This window comes from Ascaphus truei, chromosome 2, assembly GCF_040206685.1.
Source record: "Ascaphus truei isolate aAscTru1 chromosome 2, aAscTru1.hap1, whole genome shotgun sequence".
In the NCBI taxonomy this organism is placed as follows: Eukaryota; Metazoa; Chordata; class Amphibia; order Anura; family Ascaphidae; genus Ascaphus; species Ascaphus truei.
In genome coordinates, this window is record NC_134484.1 from 412,476,648 (window position 1) to 412,488,021 (window position 11,374).

The 11,374-nt window shown below is 39.1% G+C and overlaps 1 protein-coding gene across 1 annotated transcript in view; it reads right to left on the reverse strand.

Annotated features, from left to right (window-relative positions):
• CUBN (cubilin) overlaps positions 1 to 11,374 on the reverse strand; it is a 312,445-nt gene that overhangs the window by 246,605 nt on the left and 54,466 nt on the right. The window contains exons 19-22 of the mRNA XM_075587495.1: positions 10,867 to 11,045; positions 9,065 to 9,230; positions 8,295 to 8,520; positions 7,706 to 7,836 (exon numbers count right to left, since the gene is read on the reverse strand). Coding sequence (XP_075443610.1) covers positions 7,706 to 7,836; positions 8,295 to 8,520; positions 9,065 to 9,230; positions 10,867 to 11,045 — 702 coding nt within the window. The remainder of the gene's footprint in view (positions 1 to 7,705; positions 7,837 to 8,294; positions 8,521 to 9,064; positions 9,231 to 10,866; positions 11,046 to 11,374) is intronic.

Consider the following 11,374-nt stretch of genomic DNA (forward strand, 5'->3'; position numbering starts at 1 on the left):
TCCCTTTCATCCATTTATTTCCCTGTCTGTTTATTCCTTCCCTGCATCATCTGCCTTAGATGGCTATCTTTTTTTTTTCACATCTGTTTTTAGCTCATGGAACCTTTGTAACTCAGTACTGCTGACCTGAGGAAGAGAGGAGAAGTTATTATATCAATTGTTAGTCCAAATAAAAAAAGATATTACCTAATACTGAAGTACTCATTTACTCTGCACTATCACCACTGGACTAACATGACTATTTCTACTTAATTCATAAAAGGATGAGACAATTTGGTAGCGTCAGATGTATTTTTGAGTCAGTAAAATAGCAGGACACTGATGCTGCATGAAGCAGTGGAAAATCACCATACTGAGTTGTTTACCAACACGGCTAAATCGGTGGGGCTTACCTGGGAGGGTGCTGGTGCCTGGGATATTACGGGCATTCCGAGTTAACCTAACATTCTATGAATCTTTCCCTTGCTACTGGCGGTCAAGCTCTGCATAATGTACGGGCTAACAAAAAAATGGTGTTCAGACCTGAAAACATGGAGCTAGAGCCAGCATTCAATTTAAACTTTTGCACCTTCCCCACTGGTGGTTAGGTAGCTCGGGACCTTTGTATTGTGTGGCTTCAAAATAATATTTGCTACATAGCTGGCGTGGAGAACAGTGTGGATGAATGTATTGTCTCATTTTCAAGAGATAGCCCAGAGAGCGTCCCTATACAGGGCACCTTGTACACAACTGCTTTGGGACATAGCTAGGAAAGAGTGATTGACCTTGTGTGTGACTGATGCCTCTGGTACGTGGGTCATCTATTCTAGGACCTGGGGGTGTCGGGGGTTGGGGGGTTGGTAGAGGAGAGTTTCTGTAAAGAAAAATGAGGCGTTGGTTGTGGGCACATTCCGGGGAAGTTTTCATTAATTATATATTAAGCAAAAAATAAGAAGGATGGTCAGGGGCCAGTATGAAGTGCACTTTGTGTTGTCCTTTTTCTCTAACTTATGTGGGGATCAATATATCACAAGGGATTTTTTGGTCCATGATGTGTCTGAGGGGTTGGTAGAAGCAGACTGTAACAGGGATTTGCGAGAAACTGTTTGCGAGAAACTGCCTCTAAATCCAGTGCTGGTTAATTACACACAGGCAAACAACCAGGCTCCACCTGGCTGATTAGGAGATTTCCTTAGCTCACATTTAGGCTAACAGAAGGAGAGCAGAGAAGCCTGCACACAGACACTGTCTTGAGCACAAAGGCTGTGCTGAGATGACACCCAGAGACCTATATTTCCTGGACACAGAGGACCCAGGAATCTGCCAGAGACTGACATGGAGGGCCATCTGCTTAAGGTATCTCCTGAGACTTTGGGATGATAGACTGGTAATGGGAATATCACTCCAGTCCTGCAGATAGGGTCTGGGAAAGTTAGCCCTTACAAAGGGATAGGGGTTTGTTATTTTGTTGTTTTTGTATGTTTTGCCTGGATAAAGGAACAGGCTCAATAAAGCCAAGATACAATTTCACCCAAATCGGTCCCCATTATATGTACCTCTGCACACATCTCTTACACAGACCAAAAAGTGTAATGGGCATTAGCCAGTTACATAAGTAATGCTAGAGGGCTTGGTAAGAATAACTAAATTTTTGTATTCCACTGATTTTGATGCTCGATTTTCCATTGCTGCCTTTTCTTTAGCATTATTGGATGAGTTGCGGGTATGAAAGCTAGCAGTGGCCTCAAAAGTAGGGAAATGAGGCTTGCAAGGGGAGGATATCTCATTTGTGGCGAATCAGCAGCGGTTTTTGATCTGGCGGTTTGAGACTGAATAGAAAGTTATGGGTGTCACTCGGTGAGTTGAGGGAGTGCTAATTCTGCCCAATGGGACTTTTTAAAGGCTAAATTCAAGTTAGGACGCAGTCTATGATGTATTGGCTTTCTCTAAATTACTGTTTTCAAGAGTGTTGAAGCGCTGTTTGGAGTTTTAATTTGCATGAGGGGAGGATTAGCTTTCATTTGTTCTGCATTGGAGCAGGATCCGAGACGGCCAGATTGGTCTTAAATTAGGAGATCATTAAAACAGTTAGAAGATGGGCTTCTGGTCGCTTCAATGAGTATGTGAGTCTTTCTTTCATTCAGTAATATGTATGGCCTAGTGTCTTTAATATTTTTATAGGTTAAGGGGGTTTTACTGCTTGGAACTGTGGGGACTCTTACATCCACTGGGAGGCAATAAGAACTGCACAGAAACTTGATGAGAAGTAATAGGGCATAGTGTCCTGGATAGATATGAGGTTTCATCTAGTCTCAGTGGCTCCCCTTGCTGCTGAGTAAAAACTGTTATTGGGGTCCTCCAGCCATTATAGTTTTACATGTTAGGGGTAATAACCTTGCGCATGTCAAATTGATGGAGTTGATGGGGAATATGAGGAGTAATATAGCTCAAGTGAGGTGGCATTCTGAGAACCCTAATTTGGTCTTGTTGGAAATTTCTCATACAGACCTTGAGGGTGACCTAATGGGTCTTTTTAAAGGGGATGGAGTGCACTTGCAGGAGGTAGATAGTGATATCTTTAATTTGAGTCTGGAGAGGAATGTTGAGCTGTTGGCGGTCGCAAGGTCTGTTTAAAAAGAGGTAAATATCCTTGCAGGTGTTCTGTTTGGGGTGGAAACCTTTCCAGTTTTGGCTTAATTGTTTGAAGGTGTTTTTATGGGGGAGGTAGTCTAGTGCGGCAAATATGGAAGTGATCTCCCAAGTAATGGTTCTTTATTGGGTCATGAGGCTTGAGGTGGCAGGTGGCAATATGGGGTTCGAGCCATGGGTATTCAATGGGCATTTGGTTCATTTGACAGAACAAGAACAGAACAAGATGGTGGGGTTTCTGGGAATATTTTGGTAAGCCCTACTGATAAAGCTGTGACCGGTTATAGCCCATATTGCTTTTCAGTTTTTTAAGGTTTTGTGGGGGGGTCCCAGATCGAGGCCTGATTGTCATGTGATAATTTGTGCAGTAATTAAATAAAAAAAAGAATGGTGTCTAGTTGTAAACAGGTAAAGGACACTAATTATACATAGATTCTTGTGATCAGGACCATCCAATGTATTTAAAGTTATGTCATGACTATTCCAAGTATCTTTTTTGTAGCACAACTGTAGTACAAGGTTTAATTTACACTACCTGCATTGCATTCTAGTATCACCATAAATGAGTAAGATTTTAAAAAAAAATCAGTATTAGTCTTGTATAATCGAGTAAAAAGAGCCCAGACAATTATGGAAATCAATTATGTGTAACTCCTTATGTTCTATTTTGCTATTATTCAGTGCTGTCCTATATGCATATACTGTATGCATAGATACAATTACTACCACTATGGTAATTAAGGGGTTAACCCCACCCCCCAGCAACCCACCTGGCAGGCCTAACCACCCACCCTGGGCCAAGTACCCCCTCACACAGTCCCTCTACCCCCAATAAACATTAAAATACCAACTACCTACCAATACACAAGCCACCCACCCCCTGTACCCCCCCCCCCTAACACAGACAGTATAGCAATGGGCAAAATTACTATTAGCCAGATATGGATAATAGTGCATTTGCCCATTTAAAATAAAACATAACCCAGCCAGCATAAAGTAAATAAAACTTGCACTTACCCCTGCTGGGATGAAGGCCATCCTCATCACCATCCTTTGGCAGCAACATAACAATCAAAAATACGATCTAATGGCCACAAACCCTTTAATCCCCTTAGCGGTTAGTAACCGCTATAGTAATTAAGGGGTTAACCCCCCTCCCCCGCTACCCACCTGGGAGGCCTAACCACCATCCCGGGACAACTATCCCCACCCACCACCCCCGCTACCATTGATTGACACAGTGTTAAAGCATGCCCATATAATATGGGCATGCTTTGTGATTATAGTTATAAATGGGCAAGCTAAAAAAAAACAGGCACAAAATAAAACACATTACATAAAACAAAATACAGTACAAATGCAAATAAACCAATTAATTGGCACAGTGTTAAAGCATGCCCATATAATATAGCCATGCTTTTCCACTAGAACAGTCAATGAGTGGGCAAGCTAAAAAATAAACAACCACCAAAAATACCAAATTAAATCAAAACAACCAAATTAAATCAAAACAACCACCAAATGAAACTCAAGAATTCAATTAACCAAATACCACAAAGAAACCAGAAAAAGAAGCAAACATAAAAAAATAAAAAAATAGAAGCAAACACCAAAAAATACAAAGAATTAAAAAAAGCAAACACCCAAAAACAACAAGAATTAAAAAATCAAACACCACAAAAATACCAGAAATAAATAAAAGCAAACACCAAAAAAAAACACAATTAAAAAGCAAAACACCAAAAATATACCAGAAATAAATAAAGCAAACACCAACATGGAAACATAATAAAAATCAAAACACGAAAAAGAAACAAGAATTACAAAAACAAACAAAGAAACACAAGAATTATACAAACCAATAAACAAAAATGCATATAAAAGAAAATAAAAGAAATAAAAACAAGCATTTGCCAAAAAATGCATTGCTTGTCACTGTATTTATCTATAGCCCTAATGAGGCATAGATAAATATATTGGCAGTCAATGGGCAAGCAAAAAAATTAAAATTTAAAAATACTATCAAAATACCTGAAAAATAAAAATGACAGGGTCAATGTTTTTCTTACCTTTAGATGTCTTCACCCTCCGATTCCCGATGTATCAAGAAGCTCTCCATCCGTGACGCAATGATCCTCAGCTTCAGGTAAGTTTCCTTAATTTCTTCTGTTTTTCTCTTCTTTCTTCAGTCTTCTCTTCTTGCTTTGTAATCCATTCCAGGGACGGATGTTGTCCCGTTGTCTTCTTGAGGGCAAATGAGACGTACAGTACAGGCCTTATATAAGGTCTGTGATGCACATTTTACTGTCAAATGACACACCTCCAATCCTATTGGATGGTGTACCATGTGACAGAGCCTCTTTTTTTTTTTGTAAAGAATGTGACGTCATGTAAAGGGATTGAAGCCATCCAATCAGGAAGGCTGTGCTTCCCTCCCTTTAAGATGATGTCACCAAAAACAAGATGGCTGCTATCACATATTACTCCAACCAATCAGATTGTGAGTAGCAAACCATGTAACAGAAACAATTTTTGGAAAGGAAGTGATGTCACTCCCTTTCGATGACATCACATCCTTTCCAAAAATGGAATGGTCTCTGAGGGGTCCCCGCCGGCCCCTGGTATCAATCCTGTGCAGAAAAAAACAATGAAAATGCTTTTATGCATCTTTCAATACGTTTAGCGCCAACCTTTATCTGGCGACAAAATATTGCAAGATTTTGTAAAGTTCGATAAGCTTATCACTGCTTAGTGAATAGCTATTACTGAGGGGGAAAAGGCGATTTTAGCTTTTTTAGGCTTGTTGAATGTTATAGCGTGATACTGCACTGTTATCACTGTTTAGTTAATAGCAAAGCAGGCAGTATTGCACTATAAGGGCATTTAATGACCATTAAACCACTTATCACTGTTAGTGAATAGGCCCCTATGCCTCATAGTCAATACCATAAGAATACTGTACCTCACATTACCCAAGCCAGTTGTTTAAGTGTCATATTTGACTTTTTTCTTTCCTTCTACCATTACCTTAATGCCATTGCTAAATCATGCGGCTTCTTTCTTTGTAACATTGCTAAAATAAGACATTTTCTCAATGTTAATGTATGCCCTTATTCTCTCCTGTCAGGACTACTACAACCTTCTGCTCACTGGCCTACCTATCTGGCAGCTTTCTACCCTTCAATCTATTCAAAATGCTGCAGTGAGGATAACGTCCCTCTCCACTTCAGCATTCACTGCTTCTCTCCTCCCAGAAAACATTCTGTTGGCTTCATATTAAATCCTGCATTCCCTACAAAAAATGTATTTTTACCTTCAAGGCTCCCCGCTCCTTTGTCCCAGTTTATATCCCTGCTTTACTCTCTTACTATACTGTACCCTACATGCTCTCTATGCTCTGCTCAAGCCTGTCTTCTCTCTACCCCCTGAGTCACTATGGCTCTCTCGTGCCTATAACCCTTCTCACCCTATTTCTGGAACTCCCTCTCAATGTCTGCCAACCACCTTCTTTTTCTAACTTCAAAAGTCATCTGAAAAGTGTTTAATTAGTACTCAGCGACCACTTCTCACTAACTACAGTATGCTCTTATACACATCAAAGCACTCAAATGTACTACTATTGTTTCTGTTAGTCTCCCCCGATGCCTATTTGAGTGTAAGTTCTTCAGGGTAGCGATGTATGTCTTGATGCCCTTATTCCACCTGTATTAATATATCTGGTATTGTAATTGTATTGTAATATTTGGGGGGGGGGGGAAGAAAAGCTCTGCATACCTGGTGGGCTCTATAGAAAATAAAACTAGACAGCCATACAATAGATGTGAACTTTTCACAGCGAACTTGGCAAATGTCACCATTTTTTGTTCGGCAGTCAGTCGACAAGAACCACCCCAGCTACGTCCTCTCTGACTCCAGTGACGCACGCAGGCATCTTACTCCGAACAGCAGCTCTGATCTCCATGACTGCAATAAGCCTTTTTCATGGTCTATAATTGACTTTGCTTCCGGATGCTGACTACATCAGTTCTGTGGATTACTCTATTCTGTCGGAAACTAGCCATGGTATCGTCAGTCCTGTTTTAGATTGTTTTCATATGTTCACTCATGTAGCGTTTTTCTTTCCTGTGCATGTCTGTCCAGGCAGGGTCATTCCAGCCATAACTACAGGGGTGATTTTAAAATGAATACCTTTCAACCTTCTTTTTGGCCGGCCAGTCTAGGTCTTATGTATATTTTGACACAGACCCTTTTTTGATTTGGTACAAATCTAACCTATTAGGTTGATTAACCTAGGAGTCATTTTGCTATTTTGTACTAACATAGATTAGAAGTTTGTCTAAGGAGTTTATTGTGTCATTGAGACGACATTTGTTTTAATATTAGTGTTGTTTTTTTTTTAACTTATGTGTAATAATATTTTATTTTTTGCCCTGAGTGCTTATTTTGGGGTTTGTTTCTGCCTCATATTATTATATGCCATTCCGCATCTTGACAGAATATATTATGGATATGTATATTCCTATATGGGATACTTAGGTTTATATATATATATATATATATATATATATATATATATATATATATATATATATATATATATATATATCAGTGCTACTATTTAATTAAATCAAAACAGTTGTATCTCATCAGGTTGGCACATATCTAATACATATATACTGTATATACTGTATGTTGAAAACATTTTTTTGAACAACGATGATGTCAGCATCTACTGTACCAGTGCATTCTTCCCCAGAATATTATATGTTTAAGATAATATTTTTCTAGATTTAAAGCACTGATGCCAAGATAAAGAGAGATTGCTTTCAGGTATTGAAACTGTGAGCACAAGTATGTTTACAATGGTCGGTGAGATTTCACTTCCCTATCTGCTTACAAATAACTGAAAGGAGTATTAAAGCCAGGTATTGTACATAGCAAATTATTTACATTTCTATTTTTTTTTCAGCATACTTTCTTACTGATCTACAGACACACACTCTTAATATTCACACATCACTACAAACAATGATGTTATATAATGTAAGAAAAAAAAGAAGATTTTCTAGTATGTTACCTGTAGACGCATTAATTGATATGTAGTTAGCTGAAAACCCCTCAGTAGCCACAGATCTACCAGTCACCAAAAGCAGGATCATTCTGTTGTCACTACTGGTTATTGACGGAGGGATTGACCGTCCGCAATATCTGTAAAACAAGTCCGTTTTAGAAAACTTCTTCATAAAACAAGGTAAAAAGTCTAAGTAAATATATTTAAGTCCAGTGAATTTGCTTTAAAATTAGTTTTCAAAACACGTGCCCATATTTACTAAGCAGTGCTACTGCACAAGACACTTTTCCACACAGCATAGTAAATATTGCGCTTCACGGCCACGCCGGTGAATGGGCTGTAATGTTTTTTGGAGTAGCACTCCTCAGTAAATATGGCACATGGATTTTAAAGTGTTTCTTTGTTGCATGCTGAATAATTAGGAAGGACAACGGGACCCATAATATAACACATACTTTAAAAATATATATTTTGTGGCATAAATAAATGCTTCCCTTACTGTAAAAATCTTTTTGAAATAAACAAGTCTTTTACTTCATGCACAAATAAATGCATAATGCATAATGCAGTAGACAAAACGAAGTCCGGACTGTACCTTCCAAGTTTGGTCCCAGAGGCTACAGTACCATTGTCATACAGCTCCAGATAATCAGAACTGCATGTATACATAAGCTCCAGGTTAAATGAAGTGAACGTCAAGCGGATAAGGTTACCAGGTTGAACTGAGATAAACCATGTACAACGAATGCCATGTGGATAGGCAGTTGGGTGGCCAGGACTTGTAATGGTGCCTTGGTGGGCAGTAAGAGTCGCTCCACAGCCTATAAAAAGAAAGATATACGTTTACATGATGTAACATTTTCTTTATTAAAAACACTGTGGATCAGTCACCTGTAGCTATCTTGTTCTATTCCAGTTTGCCGTCAACTTTAAATAACAATAATAATAATAATAACAACTTTAGCAATGCAGTGAAGTGGCATTTGGTGGACAAGTTCTGCCATGTATGATTTATAATGGCTATTACATGCAGATGCCTAATCCAATGAGATCTGTGTGCAAAGCTTCCACACTGGCTGCTTTGATATGGAAAGACCAAATAGGCATTTACAATAAGCATTACTATGCTACATTGCTTTGAATATATCATTATTTCATTTGTGGGGAGGTTTGTGAACCTATCCGTGTGGTTACAGGAGGCGGTTATATTTCCGTCAAAGAAAAGGAGTGTGCAAATAAAGAAGTGTAAGGAAGTGTTTCACTAGAGATCCAATCATGTGTTTACATGTTTGCCATTAAGTACTTCAAATGTGTTTATGGTTGGACAAAACCTTGGAAGTATACAGGGAAAAGAAATGAACGCACCTTCAATTACAGAGCTATATGAGGCTGAGAAACCATGGTTAGTAGCTGAGGAGTCAGTAATGAATTTAACATAGAGAGTTCTCTGCGTAGATTGAGCAGGCGGAGGCGTGTCAGGCCCACAGTATTTGCCAATGGGTGTGGAATCTGTAGAAGGACCGTCCCTAATCTAAAAGTAAAATGGAACATGAATGACTTATTAACACTAAATAATGAACATTGAATTTGAACACTGGCGAAGAAGTACCACAAGATAAAACACAGCCACTGCACAGGTTTCAAGTACAGAAACAGACACTGATATCTAGTTCTCAGAGTGACAGAAAAGGGGGAAAATAATCACTTGGGGAGGTACGGAAAGAAAGACCATAAGGCCCAGAAAAAAAAGTTATTTTGCTAGAGAAATGTGATATATTGCATAGCAAAGTATGGTCTGATGCTCCCAAATCCCTTAAAAGAGGAGCATAGACTCCAGAGACAAATTGTGATGTTGCTATAACGTTAAAGCATTTATTTTCTCTACTACAGAACTGTAACCTGCACAATATCAGACATCAAAATACATAATACACACTGTGGCATATGAACTAACCCGTGCTTTGCCATAAGACACATTTTAGCCTCTGGGAGACACATTCCATTCAGTTGAATGGGCTATGAGGTGTCTTCTGGTGCCAAAAGGTGTCTTATGGAGTACTACCACCTAGTAAATATGTGCCACCACTATGTCTGCTCTAGGCTATTAAGTAGCTCTGCCGCGGTAATAAAGCTGCTGTAATTCCAAAAGTTGCAGATATCATGGCTGTGCTACACAAATAGCTCCAAGAGAATTCAACAGCAGTAGCAATTTTTTGTTTGCCAAAAAGATTATTTTACGTAAATGTTTGTTCTCCAAAATAGAAAAGTTTTGAAAGAAAAAGTTACTGTGTAATTAGGTAGAATGTATGAGTTAAGTGGTCCTCTTACATTTGTGCCTATATTTTTAAACACTTACCAACTGGAATGCAAACAATATATATATATATATATATATATATAGGGTTCTGTAGGAGATCAAATGCTATGTCCCTTAATATCCATTCATGTACGCAGAGGTAACCATACAGGGGAAATATAAATGGTTAAGGATGCAGTTCTGGAGTTCCAATGTCACATGATTTGACACATTAATCCCTGGAAATGTTGGTGAGGGTGTCATCCATTCTCCTCTCCTTAGGGAGTTCCATGAAATATAAGGGTACTCACTGTTATTCCCCTGCAGGTCCTCAGGCGTGCAACCGCGTCCGAAGTCCAAGAGTATAAAAAAGTGTAGTGTGTGGTGCGCAGCGGCAAGAAGCAGGTCATGTGACAATAAAACAATTATTTATTCAAACTGCGTTTAAAAAACGGTAGAGAGTACAACCCTCCTACGCGTTTCGTGCTGTGAGGCACTTTATCAAAGGATAAAGTGCCTCACAGCACGAAACACGTAGGAGGGTTGTACTCTCTACCGTTTTTTAAACGCAGTTTGAATAAATATTTGTTTTATTGCCACATGACCTGCTTCTTGCCGCTGCGCACCACACACTACACTTTTTTATACTCTTGAAGTGCAAACAATGACACTAATATGCAGTGACCTCCCTGCAGAGGAGTAATGTACAGCAAACAATGGTGAATGGTGCGTGTGAACGTGAATCATCTGCAGGGATAATCATACATTTTGAATTCCTTTCCAACATCATTATCTGTGTAACAAATTACTCGACAATTACTGGAGAAATGCAGACGCACGGCTAGCAAAATGTGAAATAGTTATTCCATACCTCAACATAATTAGAGCTACAGATTGCACCATTCAAGATGTCAAATGAGTTGAAATTAAATGTAACCACTTCTCCTTCTGGTTGAGTAATTATCCATTCGCAGGTCCTTTCCCGAAAGTAAGCATTGGGATGGTGAGGGGTGCGAATTACCCCTGCTCCAGACAGCACGCCTCCACAGGCTGAGGAAGCAAAGCAAAACCATATGTATGGACTTTTGCGTAGCCAATATAATAAAGCAAATGTTCATGATATAAATTTGCAGCCTTTGTTTGCAGGTGTTAGGAAATCCCAAACTGGAGGCTGGTCGGTTATAAAATTACCAGTGATTCAGCATTAGCTGAGTGGATATCATGTCAGTGAACCTACTATATGGTGTCTAATTCATCCAGCGTTGCTGGAATAAACAGACATAACGTTGTTTTATTGTCATTCATTGCCTATCTCAGTCCCCCTGAAAATGAGCATGCTACAATTGAAAGTAACATTTATACAGGAACTCCTCAAATAC